The sequence below is a fragment of the Kogia breviceps genome, chromosome 19 (assembly GCF_026419965.1).
Source record: "Kogia breviceps isolate mKogBre1 chromosome 19, mKogBre1 haplotype 1, whole genome shotgun sequence".
NCBI classification, from domain to species: Eukaryota; Metazoa; Chordata; class Mammalia; order Artiodactyla; family Physeteridae; genus Kogia; species Kogia breviceps.
In genome coordinates this window covers 19,680,088-19,705,232 of record NC_081328.1, presented here as the reverse complement: position 1 = coordinate 19,705,232, position 25,145 = coordinate 19,680,088, and the positions used below count along the sequence as shown (strand labels likewise).

The 25,145-nt window shown below is 41.9% G+C and overlaps 1 protein-coding gene and 1 pseudogene across 7 annotated transcripts in view; one reads left to right on the top strand and one right to left on the bottom strand.

Annotated features, from left to right (window-relative positions):
- Positions 1 to 25,145, bottom strand: part of AP2B1 (adaptor related protein complex 2 subunit beta 1) — a 120,607-nt gene that overhangs the window by 23,196 nt on the left and 72,266 nt on the right. For 5 of the 7 annotated variants that reach the window (XM_067021584.1, XM_059048622.2, XM_059048617.2 and 2 more), the window contains 4 exons: positions 22,992 to 23,033; positions 21,990 to 22,136; positions 18,446 to 18,591; positions 16,015 to 16,144 (listed from right to left, as the gene is read on the bottom strand). In XM_067021584.1, the coding sequence (XP_066877685.1) occupies positions 16,015 to 16,144; positions 18,446 to 18,591; positions 21,990 to 22,136; positions 22,992 to 23,033 (465 nt within the window). The remainder of the gene's footprint in view (positions 1 to 16,014; positions 16,145 to 18,445; positions 18,592 to 21,989; positions 22,137 to 22,991; positions 23,034 to 25,145) is intronic. The other 2 variants (XM_067021588.1, XM_067021587.1) reach the window with 1 other exon arrangement.
- Positions 10,833 to 11,565, top strand: LOC131746911 (glutathione-specific gamma-glutamylcyclotransferase 1-like; annotated as a pseudogene).

Here is a 25,145-nt window from a genome sequence, read left to right as displayed (position 1 = left end):
CCCCAATTCCGTCATGTGATTTGCTTAATCTCAATCTCAGAAACCTCCCACAGAGTTAACACCATGAATTAGAATGTAGGCAGATTAAATCTCCAGAACACCAAAGAGAAGATTAACATTGTAAAGTGGCACACACAGATGTTAGTTTAGAAGAGGAAGGAGTATCAGAATGATGGTCTCCAAGGCTGCACACTGGAAGACCCCTAAAGCAGCGTAGGGTTAGAACTACTAGAATCAAATTCTGTAATTCTTCTGCAACTTAAGCTAGGCTCTCAAGTATTGCTTTAAAAAAGAATTCCCCCTCTCCGTCAAAGACATTTGGAAAAAAAGTGGAAAGGTCACAATTTTCATGAAAGACTGCCTCTGTCCACAGAGGCAGTCTTTCATGAAGCTTCTTTTTGAAGCCCACCCATAGCCACCACTAAAGCCATCTGAACTGCAGAGAGTCAGCCTGAACTCACACCCTTAAAGTCCCAGCACAACCTCCAGTGCCAGCATTGTGACACCTCACCCCAGAGTGAATTTCAGTTTAGGAGTCCCACCCTTTTTACTGTTTACTTCTGAACTTATAAACAATCACACCCATTCCCACCAAAGCAAACTCTTCTGATAGCAAGGGTGGAAAAACCTGGAACAGGGACGTGCTAGACCATTACCTTTTTAAATAAAATTTTTTTTTCCCTTTTAAAGGCAAAAGTTAGACTGTTTTGAGTATTATTTGAAAAAACTTTTCTGAAAGCAAAGAACTGAGCGACAAGATACAATGATCATCTACTGGCAGAAGGCAAACCCCTTTGCCCTTCCTTTTAAAGCTTGCCTTCTTATCACTTCATATCCATCAGAATTAGAAAAAAGTCAGGCTTCTTTCTGATCTCATAGAAAAAGGGGCTTGCTCAGCTCCATTTCCTGTCAGACAGCTAAATGATTCTGGTTTTCCCTGGGGCTCCAAGACACACACAGAGCATCCTTAAGCTTCCAAATTTACTCTGAGAATATGATACAAAATGGAGGGAATTAGGCTAATGGTTTAATAGTTGTGTGGTACAATTTGTTTTTATTTTGAAGTGGCACACAGACATAGGTTAGTAACAGAAAAAGTTCCCCAAACATTAGAATAGTCACATGTTCTATTCTCCTAGTTATCGCCAGCCTTGGAAATAGGGTCCATTAACATGCTGTGATCTTGCCTTTTCAAAAGTCAATGAAGAGAGTAATGGAAGCAGCAGCTTCTAATGTTTGTCCTGCCCATTTGAGAGAAAATGAATCTGTGACTGTAGGTCCTCAGATTAAACTTGGATCAGGACCAGATCCACCCAGGTAAAAGGGTATTGAAACAGGGGCAGGGGGTAGACTGCAAGGCCACTAAGAAACAACTGGCAGACAGAGTGTTTAGGTATACCCTGTTTGCTAAGATGAGGAGATGGCCTTGCTGAGTTTGGTCAAGAACCAGATGCACCTGATATTTGTAAACACTTTCTTAAATGAAAGCAAAAAAAAGTCATTCAACAACAAATATTTATTAAACACCTATTGTGTGCCACGCATTGGAGATAAATCAGTGCAGAAAAAAGACTAAGACAAAAACTGTTGCCCTTTTGGAGTTTGCAGTCCAGTGACCGGGGCGGGGGGTGGTGCACGGGCATGAGGTGAAAATGAATAAGTACAATAAACAGTATTTAAAATGGATAAGTGCTCTGGGGGAGAGTAAGGGTAAAGGGGATCAAGAATATTGGGAATAGGGGCTTCCCTGGTGGCACAGTGGTTGGTTGAGAGTCCTCCTGCAGATGCAGGGGACGCGGGTTCGTGCCCCGGTCCGGGAAGATCCCACATGCCGCGGAGCGGCTGCGCCTGTGAGCCATGACAACTGAGCCTGCGTGTCTGGAGCCTGTGCTCCGCAACAGGAGAGGCCACAACGGTGAGAGGCCCGCGTACCACACACACACACACACACACACACACACACACACACACACACACACACACACACACACACACACACACACACACACAAGAATACTGGGAGTAGAGTGAGGTGGCCTTATCAAAAAGGTCCTACTTTAGCAAAGGCCTGAAGGAGGCAATGACCATGCAGATATGACAATTGGGAGAAAGAACATTCCAGACATGGGAAACAGCAAATTCAAAGGCCCTGAGGGGGCAGCATACCTGTTTGAGGATCCACAAGGAAGCCAGTGTGGCTACAGTGGAGCGAGGGGAGGAGAAGCAGATGAAGTCAGTGAGGTAAGGGGGAGGCGGAAGGCATGGCTAGATCATACAGGGACTTGTAGACCATTGTTAGGACTTTGGCTTTTCCGCTTAGAAAAAATACCAATGCAAGTTGTTCCACACTGGCGATGTAAACCCATGTATAACAGGGCAGTGGTACAGCAAGAATTAAGCAACTGCCACAACTCTGATAGGACCATACCTAGGTAGAGAGGGTCACTGGCAGCTGTGTGCCTCAAAAGGAACACAGGGTCAAGGGAAAATAATGCTAAGATATACTGCATCCATTCCTGCTCCAGGCAGCTTCCTCAAAGTTTTACATGTTAGGCAAAATAAATCAGAAACGTACAGCAAAAAGCGTACTTGATCTGTTTCTGTCAATACAGAACCCACCTGCCGTGCTATACTGACCAATCTGGTTACTACCCCTAAGTAACCACATGCTAACCAAATTCATCACAAGTCCCAAAGGCTCTCCTCCTCCAGCAGCCTACAACAGAATTACTCTATGCAGTTTCAGCTGCCAGAAACAGCCAGCAATATTTTCACAGGCCTTTCAGCCTGACAGACAGTTAAGTTCCCCAAACCCAAGGTCTTACCTTAAACAGGTTCTGCCCGACCTACATAGGCTCTCACCCTAAAGGCACAATCCTTCTTTTTCCCTTTAATGACAGATTTGTGTACCTTGCTAGGACTGGGTGACGTGCCCTTGGATGCAGCTGTTGCACCATAGAATACTATGAATACACAGAATACAAGTACACAGAATACATCAGCATGAACTATTTGCTATGCAGGGCTTACCGTTAAACTTTAAAATACATTTCATACATATAGTACTGAATCACAAAATGGTGAAGGAAGGACTAATAAACTATCAGTTAAAGTTATTAGCTATTCCACACCCCAGTCTGGTATATCATGGGACTGAAGACCCAGTGAAAACTCAACAGAAGAACAGACTTCAGTAATGAGTTAATGAATATTATTCATTTTTAAATCCTGAGGTAAAACTGATCTAGAATGTAATCTAGGTTCTAGGTGGTAAACACACAGATTAGTTCATAGCAAGTCAGAAATCAAGAGGGTTCACAGGTGTGCCTATGTACTGCCCACTATCTTATTTAAGCTCAACATGGACAAAAAGGCAGGCACAGGTGGCTGTCAAGATGACTGGGTACATGGGTAGCCCACCGTGCACAGATGCTATCTCTGGGCAGTTTTACTGGGGAATCAGGTCACATACAGAAGGGGCAGAAACTATTGTCAGGAGCACAGTATGAGCTATGTATGGAATTGAGAAGTTTGGTGCTTTCATATTTGGAGTATCTGCCTTCCACCTCCTTCAATGGCTCCTGGAAAGTATTGTTGCCACTAAGCTAAGGACCACCATTCATTCACACACTTTTCAAAACTAATTAAATAATGTTTTCCTTTGTCTCCAAACTGTAACTGAGTCTAAGTACATTTACCAGTGTCTCCACTTCTTTTTTTAAAAAAATATTATTTATTGATTGATTTTGGCTATATTGGGTCTTCGTTGCTGCGCGTGGGCTTTCTCTAGCTGCGGTGAGCGGGGGCTACTCTTCGTTGCGGTGTACAGGCCTATTGCGATGGCTTCTCTTGTTGCGGAGCACACGCTCTAGGCACACGGGCTTCAGCAGTTGTGGCTCACGGGCTCCGCAGCTGTGGCTCACGGGCTTAGTTGCTCCGCGGCATGTGGGATCTTCCCGGACCACGGATCGAACCTGTGTCCCCTGCACTGGTAGGCGGATTCTTAACCACTGCGCCACCAGGGAAGCCCAATGTCTCCACTTCTAACCGTTTCTTTTGTTTGTTTGTTTTTAATTAGAACAATAAAACTGATATCTATTTCCAGAACACACAAACATATGTCCTTCCATAAATTTAGGCTTTCCTGAAGTGGAATAAAAGGGAAAATGAATTCAGACTGAGTATATTTTCATTATAGGCCCACCTGACTGATTATCAGGCCCTATGAACCTTGATTCAGAGGGAAACTTGTTCTATAAAACCTCAAACTGTACATTTAGGACCTACAGATAGAATTTAAAGAAAGACAAATTTTAGTTCATATAAATAACTTCCTAAGAGAGTTTTAGGAACATGGAACGGGCCATTTTAGGGTAGTAAATCACTAGTAGTATTCATGTAGATGGTGGGGCTCCAATCACAGCTAATACAAGGCAAATTCCATAGAAATAGGGTTTGAAACAGACAATATTAAAGGTCATCCTTACAACCAGGAGATTTTACATTCTTTCTGTCTGCACACTCATACAGCTCAAAGCTTTTCTCAAGTTTTATTTTCAACATGTATGAACCTCAATACCATGAAACCTATGTATAACCTCTATATTAAAAAATTGTGAATAAAAGAAATTCTTTTCCTATCTCACTGAACATGACACCATAGCAAAACAGCAATGTAAAGAGAGCAACATGAATGAGGGCAAGATATGGCTCTAAAGTGGGCTTCAATCCAGCTTAGGAAAATCCCAGGGTGTTTCCTTTAATTCCAACCTATAATAAATACACCCTAAGGCTTTGCGTAAAAATTATTAGCCATAATGAGAACATAAGTACTAGAAACGAGTACCTACTTTTAATTCAGAATTTAAAGTCCCCTATTGCAAAAAAGATCACATGGTTCCATCTATTTTCCAATCATTTATCAAACCAGAAATACAAAACTAATTCCATTTTTCATCATCAACTCCTGATTTACTATCATGATATAAAAATGGCTGAGATTTTAATAGATGAAAACACACAAATCACTTCTATTACCCTGTAGAACTACTACGTTGTGAAATTTATTACCATTTGCTCAAGATTCTCAGCATGGGCTTCTGTTACTTGAGTAACCTTAGCTCACAGGCTCTTTTCAATGAGGGACTAGCTCCCAAGCTTGGGTGTTTTACGAACTGAATTCTGGGTTTCAGGAACAACTGTCTCCTACCACTGAGGGCAGATTATTTTTGGCCACTCCACACAGCATGTGGGATCTTAGTTCCCCGACCAGGGATCGAACCCACACCCCCTACAGTGAAAGCACAGAGTCTTAACCACTGGACTGCCAGGGAAGTCCCTTAGAATACAGAATTCTTATCTACTGCTTATGTGGGGTTATTCAAGCAGGGCCATCGCTATTAACAAACATATTCCTGGGACTTCCCTGCCAGCGCAGTGGAAAATCCGCCTGCCAATGCAGGGGACACAGGTTCAATCCCTGGTCAAGGAAGATCCCACATGCTGAGGAGCAACTAAGCCCATGTGCCACAACTACTGAGCCTGTGCTCTAGAGCCTGCAAGCCACAACTACTGAGTCTGCATGCCACAACTACTGAAGCCCATGCGCCTAGAGCCCAAGCTCCACAACAAAGAGAAGCCACCGCAAGGAGAAACCTGTGCATTACAACGAAGAGTAGCCCCCCTCCCCCGCCACAACTAGAGAAAGCCCATGCGCAGCAACGACGACCCAACGCAGCCAAAATAAATAAATAAATAAAAATTAAAAAACAAATATATCCTAAAAGAGAGTCCCAGAAGCCAGTAGTTGAGTTCCGGTTATAGAAAGACAAAAGACACTGTCTAGCACAATCCTGATTATCCAGACAAAAAGGATAAAGAGGGTTCTTATTAAGGCCAACCTAGTGAAAAAGGAACATCTAGTATATAAGATATCCTATTTCTCAGATGAGATTAAAAGAAACATTTATAGTCCTGATGTGACATGAAAAATATATCAAATTCGAAGCAGCAATCAGAAAACACAATTTTTCTTTGGTGGTAAAATATTTTCATCTTTCATAACCAAGATCTTTCATAACCATTACCTACATACTGCTAATGGAATACTTCAGATTCTGTCCTGTCTACAGGGGTTATTTTCAGCATTGGATCTATCTGTGACCTGGGAATCTCTTATAGTTCTCCTAAGATCCACCACTTCAAGGACTCAACATCTATTCAAGCAGCATGTGGTTCCATAAAAGCAGAGTGCACAGTCCTCAACTGAGGATCCCAGAAGACCAAACGAGGCTTTAATACTGAGGTTGTCTGGCTTGCACAACAGTCAAGAAAAGTCAATAAATGCCAAGCTGGTTGGCTTCCTTTGATGGAAGCTGCTGAAAAGGTCTTCCGTTTGGAAGCATCTACCAGTTTTTCTGGTACAATAGCTACAGCTGTGGGCTTTCTGAGAGTGAGGGGACATATGTAAGACATGAAATATTAGGGACAGGCACCATCTGCAACTGATTGTCTCACAGGCTGGGGCTGCAATGTAGGAGTAGCAAGGGACAGACTTTTCTCAGGGCCATACACTGCTAAAAAAAAACCCTTTAGGGGACTTCCCTGATGGTCCAGTGGTTAAGAATCTGCCTTCCAATGCAGGGGATGCGGGTTTGATCCCTGGTCAGGGAACTAAGATCCCACAGGCTGCGGGGCAACTAAGCCCACACTCTAGCGCCTGGGTGCCACAACTAAGACACGATGCAGCCAAACAAAACAAACAAAAAAGCCCTTTTGGGCTTCCGCGGTGGCGCAGTGGTTGAGAGTCCGCCTGCCGATGCAGGGGACGCGGGTTCGTGCCCCGGTCCGGGAAGATCCCACATGCCGCGGAGCGGCTGGGCCCGTGAGCCATGGCCGCTGAGCCTGCGCGTCGGGAGCCTGTGCTCAGCAATGGGACGAAGCCACAACGGTGAGAGGCCCGCGTACCACAAAAATTAAAAAATAATAATAATAAAAAAAGCCCTTTTGGCTGACAAAGATCTTAAAGATATGAATAAATGGGATTGTAAGACTGTGTCCTTTGCAGCTAGCATCCTCAGCACTTCCTGACCTAATCATTCAAAGGTTAAATGAACATAGTTGATGAATACTGCCTTGTTTTAAAAGAGACATTCAAAGAAAAAACCAAGACATTATGGATTTTCCCTAATTAATATCCACCCTCTTATTAAACAACACTTATGTGGGGTATAAAGGGGATACAAAGATAGATAATAAAGACCATATACACTAAAGGACCAATTCTTTATCCATAGGTTAACCTCTAACCATAAAGTAGTATAGAAGAAAAGAAGAATTTTTATGAAGGTGCCATCAGGCTTTCAGGTAAAGACGGTAGACTGAAAATCACATTTAAATTTTCTTTCTCTTGGAAGAAATTCTGCCATAATTAAAGGAAAACAATTTAAAGGTATAAATTCATAAAGGCGGGGAAGAGAAAATACAACTGCAACAAAATCTTGGTAACTGTGAAACAAATGGTGTTAGCAAAAACACCACAGAATTCTCAAAGGCTCAGGACTGGTAGCGCCACTGGAACTGTATGGAGGGGAAATGGGGGGAGGGGGTGTTAAAAGAAAGAGGATCAAGAAACTGTTACAGCCCTAGATCCCCCCACCATTCTAAGCTACCTCAGCCCCTCAGTCCCTGAATAAAACTGAAAGACTGATTCTTTCAGAGAAAATAAGATAGATGGCACTTCGGGACTTCCCTGGTGGCGCAGTGGTTAAGAATCCGCCTGCCAATGCAGGAGCCACGGGTTTGAGCCCTGGTCTGGGAAGATGCCACATGCCGTGGAGCAACTAAGCCCATGCGCCACAACTACTGAGCCCACATGCCACAACTACTGAAGCCTGTGCGCCTAGAGCCTGTGCTCCACAACAAGAGAAGCCTCCGCAATGAGAAGCCCCTGCACCCCAACAAGAGTAGCCCTCGCTCGCCACAACTAGAGAAAGCCTGTGCGCAGCAACAAAGACCCAATGCAGCCAAAAATAAATAAATATATTAAAAATAAAATAAATAAAATAGTAAGACAGATGGCACTTTGAAGGGGATGCCAGGCATGGCTGAGGGGTGGTGAAGTAAGTGAATTTATGCATATACTGAATGCTGAGACTCTCCAGCCCTCTTTCCCAAATTAGCTCCCAGAAGGCTGGTAGAAACTCTTTATATTCTAAACAGGAGAGGCAAGGATAATTTTTTGAAAAATTAAGCCAGCCCCTAAAGAAAGACATGAAAGTACTGACATAGAGGATTCCAGCTACCCTCAGTGATGGGTAACTGGAGCTCCTAACCTGCCCTGATCTTCCTCTGGCCTCCTAGGAACCCCTGTATAGAAGAATCCACACGGCCAAAGAGACATGCCCAGGTAGAACACAGAGAATTTCCTGGCTAAAAAGCCTTAACACTGTTTCCAGGGCCTGCTTGAGATACTTCTACTGGTCACTTTTCCTGAGTGTCAGTAAGCATATCCTTAGGCCCAAGGGATGGCCAAAGGGTGGAAGTTGAATAAATGAAGAGTAGGCTGTGAAACAGGGTTCTTCAGTTGCACTCCTGAATGAACAGATGGGGATTTTTAGCAAAGAACCAAATGGAAGTCCTAGAACTGAAAAGTACAGTATCTGTTGTTGTTTGTTTTGCTATGCCGTGCGGCCTGTGGGATCTCAGTTCCCAGATCAGGGACTGAACCTGTGCCCCCTGCACTGGAAGTGCAGAGTCTTAACCACTGGACTGCCAGGGAAGTCCCGAAAAGTACAATATCTGAAATGAAAGTTATACTGAATGGATGTAACAGAACACTGTAGCCTATAAAAGGAGAGTCTGTATACTTGAAAACAGATCAACAGGAATCACCCCATCTGAAGAACAGAAAGGAAGAAAACAAAGACAACTAAAAGCCACTCTTAGTGATCTGAGGAACAATATCAAGTGGTTACACATATGTGTAAGTGGAGGTCTGAAAGGAGGGAATAGAGATGCTGGGGCGGAAAAAAATTTAAAGAAATAATGGAAAAAAAATTGCCCAAATTTGGGAGAAACTACCTATTTACAGATCCAAGCTCAGTGAACCCGAAGCCAGATAAATACAATGAAAACACCTAGGTAAATAACAGTCAAGCTGCTGAAAACCAAACATAGAAGAAAAAGAGAGGGTGCCCATAGATCAGCACTGTCCAACAGAACTTTCTGTAATGATGGAAATGTTCTACTTCTGCACTGCCCAATCTAGTAACCACCAGCCATGTGAACATTTGAAATGTGGCTGATGCAACTGAGGAAATGAATTTTTTATTTTATTTTATTTTAATTAATTTCCATTTATATAGCCATAAGTGGCTAGTGGCTATCATACTGAACAGTATAGCTAAGGAGCCTTATGAGATATCAACCCATCATAATATGTGCACTTTAATGATTCAAACAAACAGTAATAATAAAAACAAACAAAAGTTTAAGATACAGAGATAATTAGAAACTTGAGAACTGACTGGATATTTGATGTTAATGAATTCTTGTTAATTTTTTAAGGTGCACACAGTTATTGCAGTTAAGTTTTTAAAAAGACACCATCTGTTTTAAACATATATATTGAAATATTTACAGATGAAATGATATAAATGTCTAAGATTCGTGTCAAAACAATATGCTGTGGACAGGGGTATAGATGAAACAATATTAACTATGGGTTGATAATTATTGAAGCTAGATGATGGGCACACAGGGACTCATTACACTATTTTGTTTACTTTTGTAGAGTTAAAAATTTTTCATAAAATGTTTTTAGAGGGCTTCCCTGGTGGCGCAGTGGTTGAGAGTCTGCCTGCCAATGCAGGGGACACAGGTTCATGCCCCGGTCCGGGAAGATCCCGCATGCCGCGGAGCAGCTGGGCCCATGAGCCATGGCCACTGAGCCTGCGCGTCCGGAGCCTGTGCTCCGCAACGGGAGAGGCCACAACAGTGAGAGGCCCGCGTACCACAAAAAAAAACCCCAAACAAACAAACAAACAAACAAAAATGTTTTTAGAAAGTAGAGCAAAAGAAGAAAGAGATGGAAAATAAGACAAAAAAAGGGAGATCGGTCCAGGAGTGTCAACATTCAAACAGCAAGACTTCCAATAAGAGAGACAGAGAAAATGGAGGGAGATCTATAAAAAACAAAAACTCCCAGAATTGAAGGATACAAGTTTCTACATTGAAAGAGCCCAAAAAGTACCTAGTAAAATGGGTGAAAAGAGACACACACACCAAGGCACATCACTGAAATTTCAGAACATGGAGGATAAAGAAAGGATCTTACAAGCTTTCACTGAGAAAGAACATGGCGTAGAAAAGGATCAAGAATCAGAATGGCTTCAGACTAGGAAGCAAATTATTTTCCTAACCTAGAATGATATACAGAAGCCATCAGACAAGTGTGAAGATAAAAAAGACATTTTAAAACATGTGAAGTCTCAAAAACTGTATTCTCTACATACTTATTCTTAGGAAGCTACTAGAGGATGTTTTTCATCAAAATGAAGAAGTAAACCAAGGAAAGAAAAATACAATAGGAGATCCAACATACCAGACAGGTGAGGGGAATGAATCCCCAGGGCTATTATGAAGGGAGATACCAGGATGACAGTTCCAGGTATTGAAGGAAGTCAGTTCAGACTGACACAGTCAAAAGACTCCAAAAGGAGACCATAAGAAAGTGAAACCGATGAAGCCTATTTTGAAGGGTCTGATCTCACTGCAATTTGGGAATGAATTACAGTTAACACAAAAAATTAAACAAACAGGAGTGGCCAAGCAGTGCCAGGCCAGGTGGGTACGTCCATCGGTCCTGCCATGCCAGCGACGGAGACCAGCCCTGGAGGCGGCCCAGGCCCGTCCCTGTGGCTGGCACCATGAAGCAGGAGGAGGCAGCCCAGAACACCCCGCCCCCCCAGGACGACGGCAGCCCCCAAGCGCTGTGGATTTCCGGGTACGGCTCCCTGGTGTGAAGGCCCGACTTCGCCTACAGCGACAGCCATGAGGGCTTCCTGCACTGCTACAGCCGCTGCCTCTGGCAGGGAGACACCTTCCAGCGGGGCAGCGACAAGATGCCTGGTCGTGTGGTGACCCTCCCTGAAGATCGCTGAGGGCTGCACTTGGGCTGTGGCGTACCAGGTGCAAGGTGAGCAGGTCAATGAGGCCCTGAAGTACTTGAACGTGTGGCAGGCAGTGCTTGGCGGTTATGATGCCAAGGAGGTCACCTTCTGCCCTCAAGATGCCACTGACCAACCACTCAAGGCACTGGCCTACGTGGCCACCCCGCAGAACCCTGGTTACCTGGGCCCTGCGCCTGAGGAGGCCATCACTACACAGATCCTGGCCTGTCGAGGCTTCTCTGGCCACAGCCTTGAGTACTTGCTGCGCCTGGCAGACCTCAGGCAGCTCTGTGGGCCCCAGGCACAGGACGAGCACCTGGCAACCATCATGGATGCTGTAGGCACCATGCTGCCCTGCTTCTGCCCCACTGAGCGGGCTTTGGCACTGGTCTGAGGGGCTGAGCCCCTCCCTACATGGACACAGGGGCCAGGTCCCCACTCCAGTGCACACAGACAAACTTGATATAGCTGGAGCCCACTGAGAACACTTGGTGGGCCGACTGGGGCCTCTCTCAAGCCCCTGCCTGTCTGCCAGCCCCCAGATCTCCTACCTGACACTGACTTACTACTTGAAACTTTATTTACTGCACCATATTGGTGTGGTGGGCAGGGTGGGGGGCCTGCCCTAGATATAGGGGGCCCTGCTGAGCGGCGCCTGCTGCCTGACCAGATTCCCCTCAGTGCTGCTGCTATTCCCATACTACCCAGGCCCCCACCTCCCCAGGGAGCCTCCAAGAGCCTTGACCCTCTGCCCCTGACTCCAGACCAACCATTCCCTAGCCCCAGAGACAATACCCGTCAAAGTCCCAGCCTGCTGGTGAGGGTAGGAGGGAGTGAGGAGAGGGGGCCGTACAAGAACTGAGGCCCCTGCCAGCCCTGCTCATCCCCCAGGTCCCCAGGGCAGAGCTGGATCTGGAGGCCAGACACAGCTGCTGAGGCTGGGCCTAGGCCTCTTACCCATTTGGCTTTGTTTCCCTGTCCTTCTGTCTGTCTGTTTGGGTCACTCCTCTCTGTTTTTTGGTCTACTCCTGGGAAGCTCATCACTATAGGTCCTGCCACCTTCCCAGTCTGTCCCATAGTATAATCCATAAAATGATCTCATTAAAAAAAATTAAATAAACAAAAAGACAGGTATTAATGGGTAAATATTTAATTACTTATAAAAAACTTTATGGAGAAAAAAATAATCACACTATATAGCTCAGCTATGAGGAGTATATATAATGATAATAACAAACAATGAACACTGATTAAAGCAAATTCTAAGACAGCTCCATCAGGAAAATAGGAGGATTGGAAATATGTATGTAGATGACGGTCATAAGTGGGGAGAGAAGGCTGGGGACTGGGTTTTTCTTAGCTAACTATAGAACTAGTTGACTCTAAACTGTATTTTTATAATCCCGATAAAATTAAACTTGAAAGAACGGTGCTATCCATGTTCTCACAAGAGTTTACAGCCTGGTGAAAAAGAAGGCCAAGCAGCTGTGAGAACACTACAGCATCTATACAAAGATTGGGATGAACACGTGTTATATCACTATTCTACTGTCTTTCTGCAGACAATGACTTACAGAAGCAGTCACCTGCCAGGTATCAAGTTTGAAGGAGTATACTGGGAAAATGTTTCTAAGCAACTGACACAGATGAAATGAAAAACAAGGATATCAAAGTCAGAGAAAACTCAGAGAAAGTTCATTTAGACATTTAAGGTTTTTGTTTTATTTAAAAAGAGGGGATCAATTCTCTTTTCTTTTTAAGGAATATAATCATATGATATAAATAAACTCAAGAGAAGCTCCCAATGGGGGCAAGCTAAGCTTTACTTTGTGTAATATTGATAAGTTGAATTCACGAAGGCTTTTACAACCAACATAATTAGTACAGTAGAAAAAATTTTCTAGGTTCAAATTTCTAGTAGGTACCTAAGGTATAACCTATTTTAACATTTTAAGAGGGAACAGTGTCTTTCAATAATGTTTCAAAAAGACTATAAGCCAGTAAGTAGTTTGACGATGTTTTTAATGAAAAGTTTTTGTATTAAATGTTACATTACAGTTTTGGCGGCTAGGTTTGATTTATCTGTCCTACGTTGATATCAACTTAGCCAAAATAGCTAAAACTCACACTGCTTTCAAAATTTCATTTCCTAAACCCCCATTTTTTCTTTCCTGATTTTATGGTCTGGAGTACTAGAAAAATACTACTTTTCCTACATGAGCTCTTGAATTTAAACATTACGTTTGCATAACATTTAAATGCCAATCAATCTTTATCTGGCTTTACCTGGATCTTTATGGTCTAAGCTTGTTGAAGTTAAGATCTGATTCTTTTTGTTCACACTAGGACAAGAGCAGAATGGAAGCTGAAATCTAAAGTAGCCCACCACTTTAAGCTAGTCATTAGTTTCACCTTGCACTAGCAGACATTAAACAGAGTGCTCATAGGGGGAAAAAACTTCACCTCTTTTCAAGTTTTTGCTTATCTTCTCCATTGGGCAATACCAATTAATGAGAAAATAGCCATTATTATGACATCCTTGCAAGAAAAGAATCCATGGGGAAAACATGGAGAATCAACAGCTGACTACAGATGGAAATTTTGTTTTCCCTAGAGAAGCTGAACTGCTTTATTACATTCTGCTTAGATAGAAAATTTTTAAGATTGTTTTTTATAACGTCACGTTTGTGAAAATGAAAACTTGTTAGTCCTAATATCATATCAATACTTTTGAGGGAGGGGTTTGGACTAAGATTCAATTTCTTTCTTTCTTTTTTTTTTTTTTTTTTTTTTTTTGCGGTACGGGGGCCTCTCACTGTTGTGGCCTCTCCCGTTGCGGAGCACAGGCTCCAGATGCGCAGGCTCAGTGGCCATGGCTCACGGGCCCAGCCGCTCCGCTGCGTGTGGGATCTTCCGGGACCGGGGCACGAACCCGTGTCCCCTGCATCGGCAGGTTGACTCTCAACCACTGCGCCACCAGGGAAACCCTCAGTTTCTTTTATGAAGGTTCCTATTTGGGATGTTCATTTCACTGAATGTGAAATGGAAATGCAAATAGGGAAGTAAACTGACATTTGTTTATTTACTGTTTCCTTTTGGTTTTAAGAGTAGGAAATTTGCCCTCATTTCTGTGACCCAAATTCCCTTTCCTAATTCTAAAGTAAAGCATTCTCACACCCATGCTGACTGTCCTCAAATATTTGGCTTGAGGCTCTGTGGGCCAACAGGAGGTTAGATTTCAATGAAAAGAGAGGAGATGTAAATTTGGGTTAGTTAGTTTCTTTTAGGATTCTGTGCTGGAAAAGCCCCTTAACACATTAGTCTCGTTATAGCAACACAGCCAATTCCTTCTGCACAGAAATCCTTGTTTTGTTCTTCTAGACGGAGCCAAGTTATATTGTGACTCACTCATCGTCACTCTAAATCATTACACCCTTTGCTGAGAAAGAAGCAGTCAACTGATGAGGCAGCAAGGTAGTTAGTCAACTGGCAAGCAGGCTTGGTGCACTGGTATTTAAACTATTGGAGAGAATGTTACTTTTAACTCTAAGTAATTTTATTGTTGATGTCTCACCATTAAGTACTAGTATCCCACACTGGTATTTCCAGGAGATTGAACAATGGGATCCCACCTGTCTTGACTGGAAAGTGGAAGGTTGAAATTTTTTGCTCATCATTTAAAACATATTTTATAGTCTCATTCATACTACTCTATCATTTCAAGTTCTCGACAGAAGGGGAGAGCAATCCTCTTTGTTGCATCTTCTGACTGTCAGTCACAGTGCATCTTTCCCTCTTGGTTTTTTTTGGTTAAATTGTGAGCTGACTTTCAGTAGAGATTTTCTTCTCAGATGGGAGTCCTGATGGCCTTAAAGTTCAAAACCATTGCATAAAGGCCGTTTTGCATTTGCTTCTGTCAGGTACCCTGAGTTTCACCAGTTCTGGTCCAATTTTACATTAATTTACTGGTTTGGAGAATTCTTCACATACACTGTATAAATTCAGGCCCTGGATTTCTCACAAGAGGTTGCCCAGAACCCAGGTCAAAGAGAACTCTCTCATCATTTGCCCCTGTGGAAATGTTTTTCTAGTTCCCCTTTCATTGAGGGACTTGCCCTTCCTTCCAGGATCTCAGCTTTGTGCAGGGATCAGTTACAGTTCCCCATCTCAGGTCAGCCCAAGGCGGTCTCTTCTGTGCTTGTGAGCATTAAAACCCTCAACTTCTTGGGCTTATATCTGTATTTTATCCCTTGAGCGTTGCTACAGCTTCAGCTTACATGCTTACTACTCTGCCTTCATGTTGCTTGAAGCCCAGAAGGCTTATATTTCATAGAGAAATTCAAAGTGGTGAAAACGAAAAACGATACTCTAAGCTAGGACCTTAAGCATTCTAAAACTTCAATATTTTCAACACGGAGAGGCTCTTATAAACTTGATAAAGTTCTGAGCTCCTCTAAGATGCTGCTACACTTACCACACACTTATCATATTTAAATCCAGATAACCCAACTATTTTTGGCTGAGTGTTCAAAGATGACCTCCACACAGCTCTACTGATACCTATTCTTGGTACATTCAAATTCCCTACGAAAGTCTTAAAAAAAAAAAAAAAAGTTTGTACGTAAGACCTTGAAACGTTTGTTTGTTGAGTAAAAGAAAATAACTTTCTGTGTCAATGCATGACTTTTGTGTGTATATTTAACGAAAAATAAAAGTCTTCTCCACAGATTTATTTCAAACCCTATTCCATGACCAAATCTAATATAAGAAAGAGAGGGGTTGCTTTACAGATAAAATTGGCAAGACATAAACCTGTACCCCCCGAGTGAAGTAAAAGTCTAACCTGCAGGTTGTTCAGAGGCTCCATCTTCATGACTGGTCCCAAGGTGTTGAGAGGCAGGGAGACGTCAATGCTCTGGTTTGGCATCAGTGGTGTATGGATGGCCAGAGGAGTGCTGGGGATGACACCAAAGCTAGGAGAGAGGATGAAGAAATCCCAGAGGTTAATCAGGAGGCAGCATTTAGTCACGTCTTTAGGTTTCAATGGCTTTTTACTCCATTTGAAGGAAACATAAGGAATAGCAGGCACTGAAGTGCCCAACTCTAATTTGCTGTAACACTAGTTACAACATAACCTCTTTTTTCCATTAAAAAGATTTGAGGAAGGAGAAGACATTCATAAGCACAGAACTGGTTTGCTAATGGCTCTGATTCTGGAAGTTTCTTATGTTTATCATGCCACTAGAGGGACAGGTTTGATAAACATCTTTTTCTTATACATCTTTCTTTAGATAATCTTTGGGAAAAAGAACACTTAAGAATTACCCACCCTGTAAAGTATAATGATGATATTTCACTTGCTTGATAACCTGCCTGATCAGACCAGAGGATGATTTACTGGAAACTCTCATTTTCTTTCTTCTTTATTTACTTACACATGATACAATCATTGGGAAAGAGCCAGTCTAAGTAAAGCAGAGTTGATTGGCTTAAACATTTCAAACAACACCCCAAAGGATAAGACGCAGACTCAAATCTGGCCACTTTCTTCGCCTAAGGCAGGCAGTGAGTACCCTACCAGTTTGACTTCTCAGAGAAGCCTGCCTAATAATAATACAAGAATAGTAAAGAGATGGGAAAACCCTGAGTCTGAAGTTACAAAATAAACCAAAAATGTATGAGGGAAGACAGACATGTCTTACGTCTCAGAAACATAAGAATACAATTTTTTTTTTTTTTTTTTTTTTTTGCAGTACGCAGGCCTCTCACTGCTGTGGCCTCTCCCGTTGCGGAGCACAGGCTCCGGACATGCAGGCTCAGTGGCCATGGTTCATGGGGCTAGCCGCTCCACGGCATATGGGATCCTCCCGGACCAGGGCACGAACTCGTGTCCCCTGAATCGGCAGGTGGACTCTCAACCACTGCACCACCAGGGAAGCCCCAAGAAAAACAATTTTAAAAAGATGGAGCAGAAAGGGAAAAGTAGGTCCATAGGTATAACAAATAAACAACTTAATGATATAAATTTATAATGAATTTATGTTCTAATGAGTCTCAGGAAGGAAGATGGGATTTTAATATTTATAAAATAATTATTGAGTTTATATAGGTAGTATCAATTTCAAGAGTCACAGACTATCAGAAGAAACATTTTCCTTTTTGTAGATAAACTACACTTTAGAGTCCCAAATGTCATAAAGAAATGATTTTGAGTAGACACATCACTCATTTTGGTATCAATATTTATGGGTCAAAAAACCCTTTTTGCCCTTTTGATCTTGCTCTCATGATTTATCTATGTGGAAAACCAAAAAGAATCTAAAAAAAGGCTACTAGAACTAATAAGTTTAATGAAGTTTCAAGATACAAGTTCGATGTACAAAAATCAGTTGTATTTCTATACACTAGCAACAACCCAAAACTAAAATATGCCACTTACTATAACATCAAAACTATAAAGCACTTAAATGTGACAAAAGATGTGCAAGATCTGTACACGAAAAACTATAAAACACTGCAGAGAGAAGTTAAAGATGACCTAGGATAAATGGGGAGATATGCTATGCTAATGGATTAGAAGACTCAATATTGTGTGATGCCAATTCTTTCTTCCTCAAACTGATCTGCACATTCACTGCACTCTCAAGCAAAATTCCAGCAGGCAAAATACCTAGAATTGCCAAAACAATTTTTGGAAAAGAACATACATAGTAGGAAGGTTTATACTATCTGACTTCAAGACTTACTATGGAAAAAAAGTTTACTTTGACTCTTACTTTACACATATTATCTCACCAAAATACCTCAAAATGAATTCTAAAAGGTAAAGGTAGGAGCTATATCTATTAACACTTCTATTAAAAAACATTAACAAAAATTGTAACTGTGGGTCAGGCAAAGATTTGTTAAACAGAACACAAAAAGCAAAAGACATAAAAAGGAAAAAATTGTAAAGTAAACTTTATTTAAATAAAAAACCTGGGCTTCCCTGGTGGCACTGTGGTTAAGAATCCGCCTCCCAGTACAGGGAACAGGGGTTCAAGCCCCGGTCTGATGAGATCACACATGCTGCGGAGCAACTAAGCCCGTGCGCCACAACTACTGAGCCTGCGCTCTAGAGCCTGAGAGCCACAACTACTGAGTCCACATGCCACAACTACATCAAGCATCTGCCAACACGAGAGCTTTTACCCACTGCTAAATGGAATACTCTCTTGTTGGACACAAAGTACACTGCTGTCTCAGGATTGAGCTGGGGAACTCAGATTTCTTACCTATTCTTGTTAAACTGAATTGCAAAGTCTGTCATGTGCTGCAGAGCTTTGTTGGTGAAGTTCATTTCCATATAGATGTGCCCTTGGCGGTGAGTAAATGTTCCTGAAATCTCCAGGCCCTTAGCCTTTACTGCAGGCAGCCAGACCTGAAACACAGTATAAAGCCCAATGAAACCAGACAGGATGCTTCTGAATAAAGATGAAATTAAGATTTCACTTCCTTAGGCAACTAAGGTGATTTTCATACCATAAATACCAAGCCAAATGCAAAAGGCTCTAGATAAAGTCATATTTGCTGAATTTTGAGATCATTCTCAACTATTTAAGAACCAAAAAAAACCCCACCAAAAATCAAAAAACCCCACCAAAAATCAAAAAACAAACCAAAAAACCAAACAAAACAAAAACCCAACCCAAAACCAAAGCCAAAAACAAACAAAAAAAGAAAAACAAACCCCAAAATAGTCTATGGGTAACCATGGCGAAAGGAGAAATTCCAATGAGTATAGCACGGGGGTTCTCTGGTTAGTAGCTTTGGTAAAAGGCTTAAAAGGGGAAAAAACTGATCTAATGAAAATCTCATGTTTACAATATTTGAAGACTTTTAAAAATCATTACCAAATTCCTTATCAGTAATCTGTTAAGGGCAAGGACCATGTCTTATTTTTTTTTTTTTTTTTTTTTTTTTGCTGTACGTGGGCCTCTCACTGCTGTGGCCTCTCCCGTTGCGGAGCACAGGCTCCGGACGCGCAGGCTCAGCGGCCATGGCTCACGGGCTTAGTTGCTCCACGCCATGTGGGATCTTCCTGGACCGGGGAACGAACCCGTGGTCCTCTGCATCAGCAGGCGGACTCTCAACCACTGTGCCACCAGGGAAGCCCCCTTATGTATATTTTTAACTCTCGCTATAGTCTCTGGGAAACAGTAAGTATTCAGATGTCGTTTAAGTAATCTGAATGCCTATTCTCTATATATAATTCATTCATGACCCACCTCTGACCCCAGAATCTGTGATACTCCTGGACTGTACCAGTTTATATATATATATATATATATATATATATATATATATATATATATATATATATAAAAACAACAGGAATTCATGAACTGTCCTGACTAAAGACAGAATACCCATTAGTCAGTGGGTGGCTAGTAAACATGAGAATATACTCAACTACATTACAGGAAAAAAAGGAAAAAGGAAAGAAGAAAATGACACTATTTAATAGTACAAGATACTATTTTTCATCTATCAGAGGGTCAAAAATTCAAAGTCAGTAATACTCAATGAAGGAGAATATAAGGAATCTGGTACTATTACATTCTGCTTTGAAGAATATAATTTGATGTCACCTTTTTGGAGGGTAAGTTGGTAATGTCTTTAAAAAATAATTTATTGTTTTATTTTTATCTGCGTTGGGTCTTAGTTGCAGCAAACAGGATCTTCGTTGCGGCACGCAGGATCTTTTTGTTGCTGCGCGGGCTCTTTGCTGTGGCACGTGGGCTTCTGTCTAGTTGTGGTGTGTGGATTTCTCTCTCTCGTTGTGGCATACAGGCTCCAGAGCACATGGGCTCTGTAGTTTGTGGCACATGGGCTCTCTAGTTGAGGCGCGTGGGCTCAGTAGTTGTTCCATGCAGGCTCAGTAGTTGTGGTGCGTGGGATTAGTTGCCCGGTGGCATATGGGATCTTAGTTCCCCAACCAAGGATCGAACCTGCGACCTCTGCATTGGAAGGCAGATTCTTTACCACTGGACCACCAGGGAAGTTCCTGTAATGTCTATTTTTAAATGCTTAAATGATCAAGCACATTCCAAGTTTATCCTATAGATACGCTTACAAAAATATACCATGATACACATAAAGAAGAATGTTCATGGTAACATCATAATAACAAAAACGAGGGCACGGATAGGACTAGATGAATAACCAAAATGTCCATCACCAGGAGAAAGATTAAATATGTTGTGGTACACATCAATAAAATGGATACAGCCATTCAAAAGACTGTGGTAGAGAAAAAACGAGGTGCAAAACAGTATATCCCACTGACAGTATTTAAAGGATACACACATACAGCTTTATGCATGATCTTTTTTTCTTCTGAGAGGACACAGAAAAAGTTAATAGTGGCTACTTATGGGGAAGTGGGGACAGAGGGAAACTTAATTTTCCACCTGATCTTTCTACATTATTTAAATTTGTCATTTCTAGGTACTACTGTAATGTTAGTAAGTTAGTTAGTAAGTTAGTAAGTACGTTAGATAACCTCTTAATCAATTAAAAGTCTGTGGGGATAATATCCAACGCAGTAACCTTACAACAAAGCCACTAAGTTGTGCCAAAACACTATAGCTCAGTTTTGAATCATATTTCTGGTTACTCTATGTAATGGGTGTGTACACAAAGACAAGACTCCTGGGATGGACAACTGGTTTACTATCTGCAGCAGGGATCCGCCACACTGAGCTGGATGAGCAGACAGAGAATTCAGAAAGCAACCAGGCAGGCTGCCCCTCAGAAAGGCAAAATTAAAAGAAACCTAGCTTAGCCTGGAAGGCACTATTCCCAAGGGCCAAAATATGCTTCATTTACAGGGAGTTTCCCCTTCCCCTTTTGAGTTTCAATCTGAGCACGACATCAAGTGAGGCTGAGACTAGAGGGACACCAATGACACTAACCTAAATCAAAACTCTACAAGAAAAAACAAAATGTCATGAAGAACCTAGGGGTGAGATAGGAATAAAGACACAGACCTACTAGAGAATGGACTTGAGGATATGGGGAGGGGGAAGGGTAAGCTGTGACGAAGTGAGAGAGAGTGGCATGGACATATATACACTACCAAACACAAAACAGATAGCTAGTGGGAAGCAGCTGCATAGCACAGGGAGATCAGCTCGTGCTTTGTGACCACCTAGAGGGGTGGGATAGGGAGGGAGACTCAAGAGGGAAGAGATATGGGGACATATGTATATGTATAACTGATTCACCTTGTTATACAGCAGAAACTAACACACCATTGGAAAGCAATTATACTCCAATAAAGATGTTAAAAAAATAAAATAAAATGGATAAGCTCAAAAAAAACCCACAACTCTAAAAAGGTGTAGTAAAATGCATGAAAACCAAATCTGAGCAATGGCACTCTAGAATCCATATGCAGTACCAATGGAAAAAGGAGAGTGGAAAGAACGCAAAGTAAAATGTTACTTCTCTATTATGTCTTTTTCCTCCTGCTGCTGCTCTGTATATCAGATCTACACGAGACTGACTTCAGTGCTGACAAGCTACGCAATATTTCTAAACTAGAGAACAAAACCTAAATGCTTAGTATTTCCAATTTTAAGTCTAATTATACAAATGGTTAATAAGGGTGCTATGGTGCTTCTTATTGCTAGGTTTGAGGCCGCCTTTCATCTTCCTCGTAAATCCTCTAGAAAAAGAGCCCCAACCTTGGATTTATTATCAGTGAGAGTAACACAAATGTCAGATGCTAAATAATTCGGGTCCTGTCCACTAAGGAAGTGTTGTTTTACTTACAGCCTTAGGAGCCACATATCCACCAGGTGTCATGCCTATCCCCGTGGAGAGTTCAAATAGGTCATTCAGACCACTGCTGACCACAGCAGGAGTAGGTGAAGGAGCAAAGGTTGCAGGCACTGATGATGGGATGAAGGATTGTCCCACCTGCAGGGAATAAAAGGGAAGGAGAGCAGGGAGATCAGGAAGAACTGATTAATAGTCCTTAAAATGTTGCTATATATTTTAATAGTATTGTTAAATCAATAAGAACACACCATAATTACAATATTCTTAGGCGTTTAATTCGTATATTCTTTGTCCTTCAAATCATCATGGTTATTTTTTCATCATTGAAAAGATACACACACTCTTTAGAAGTTCTATCAAGAGAGTAATCAGTAGGATCAGGAACACAGTGATCCAAAGTTTTTTCTGTTTGTTTCCAATTTTAGCTTCCATGATTCTGTGCAAAAGGCCTACAGGTACCCTAATGAAGGGGGAATCTGTTTCTATAGAAAGAAGGAGAAGCATCCAACTTAGACAGCAGTTCCATTTCCACTTGGGCCCAGGAAAGTCTTATTTCCCCATTTCGGCATAAATATCTAGTAGGAAACTCTCCTGGGGGAGATGGATACTCACACCCCCCTAACTCACGTACGGAGAGAGTCTCACTCTGAGTCCAGCTGACGCTCAAGCTCTTTCTAGACGACAGAAGAGAAAAGAGTATTCTCTCGTCAAGATGGGAGGTTCCATTTCCTTTAGCCCTTTAATGTCAGGAAGACAAAGAACTCTGTAGACACCAGAGCGCCAGTCCCTAAAGAGACCCCTACACCACATGTGGTGCATGGTCCCAAAGATTCCAAGTAACCCTACGCTACTTTCTACTCTTCATACACTGCTACAGAGGTTCTCGTGTACAGGGCTAGATAGCAGCGGTGGCTGGTCTGAGAACGTGTGCATAGCAAAGGCATCAAACAGGGGGCAGTGCATCCCATGGTGAAAAAAACCGATGGCACTTACTGCCGGACTTCCTCCAATGCCCCCGCCAAGGTCACTGCCAAGCTGAAAGAGAGAAAGGAGAGAGAGGAGAGAAAGGTAGAGTTCATTTAGCTAAGTACTAGATGCCCATATAGAATCTGTAAATTGCTCTACCAAGTTGCGGGGAATACATGCTATTCAACTTGACTCCCAAAGCCTAAAGAAATTCTAGATTGCAAAGAAATATAACCTAGGGGAACTGAGTAGGGGAAGTGATGGTGTGTGGGGAGTTTTGAGGAAACGTGGAAAGAAGATGGAGCTGGGACATCTCAGGGATGTTTCAGATCCAATCTTTCCACTGGGGTACATAGGCACAAACCCAAACAGGATTTAAAGAGTTTACATATTCCAAGAAGCTATATCTCTAAGTTGTAATGTTCTGAATATGTTTTATTTTTTCTTTAAAAGGAAACTTAAGGGGGGGAAAAAAAGAAAAACTAAAATGTGTTTTGAACTACAAAACTTGCCACCCCACTGAAAAAGTGGGAACCAAACCAGTAGTGAGCTGCAATTTCAAGCTTCAAAAATTATAGCTTGAACAAGAGTGATTTTTAGAGTTTAGAACTTTCCTAAGAAAGCAAACGGCTGGGTTAGGAAGATATCCTATCTGGGTAGGAAATGCGAAAGCATGCAATTCTTCAAATCTCTCCCACAGTCAATACAGCTAAGGAGAAATGCTGTGATTTATCTGGAGGAGATCATTTAAAAGGATGCTAACTACTGGAGAATTAGACTAATGCAATTAGCTAGGTGACAGGAAAATAATTCCACATGGTCTTACTTCTGCCTCTTTTTCCTGTCAGGGCTCTGATATAATTCACCCTGAATTCCAGGACAAAAGCATTAAAGAAGAACTGAAGCTGAAAATAGCTAGCATGAAAAAACATAAAACGCATATACCCACAACTAATGGTGCTGTTCAGAAAGCAAACAATATGTTTTTGTGCTACGATTCTATACTGCTACTTCCCTAGTTCTCACTGTGCATCTAACATTCCCCTCTGAATCACCGAATGCCTTGTCTGTTTTACAAAACACTGTTTCCTTTATTGTCTGTCATTTAGTGGCAGAAACTTGAGAGAGCTCTAGGCTGTGGTTGTGTTAAAAAAAAAAAAAAACAAAACAACCTGTATTTGTCTTCAGGACTTGAGAGAGGGGATTTATTACCTTCTCAATGGACAGATATATAAAACTGGACTGCCAAAATCTCAAAAATAACATATATACTGAAAAATAATGGGACTTATTTCCACCACGACAGAACAAAAACCCCAGGCAGGTGTTTCATAACTGGCATGAATAAGCATGTTCTGCACTAAGCTACAGAACACTCCAAACCTCAAAGAACCAACATTTGCAAAGTCTGGTTCCTGAAGACTATTTACTGGTTGGACGTGGGGCGAGAAATCACAGGCGTACAGATAAAAAGGTCATCACAACCAAGAATTCGAATAACTGGAAAAGAATGACAGCAAATAGAAAAGATATTACACACCTACCTTCTCCCTGTTTCTAGAATAACACACATCCATAGCATGACATCTGAAAAGCATGAGATACCTTTTATTCAAACACGCTCACATCTGCTGGACATAAGGTACTAAGGGGACTATAAAGATGCCGGGCGATGAGGGGAAAACAAGAGATGAACAACATCCAGGGTTTGCAAACTGGCAAAAAAACAAAACATGAATGCAAAAACCATACAGAATATACTAAAGCAAAAAAAGAAAGTTCTGAATAGAAGAGCCTCCTTTTGGCTGAAGGATAAAGAAAAGAAACTTCAAAGACATGGTAGTGTGAAATTATAGAATGCAAAAATGGGGAAGGTTATTTCTCAAATAGCCTGAACAAAGGCTGAAGAAGTAGGAATAAAAGCATGATCAAGAAGGATGAGTAGGGACTTCCCTGGTGGTCCAGTGGCTAAGACTCCACGCTCCTAATGCAGGGTATCCGGGTTCAATCCCTGGTCAGGGAACTACATCTCGCATGCCGCAACTAGGAGTTTGCATGCCACAACTAAAGATCTTGCACACTGCAACTAAAAGATTCCCTCACGCCACAACGAAGATCCCACATGCCACAACGAAGATCCCGTGTGCGGCAATGAAGAGCCTGTGTAGCCAAATAAATAAA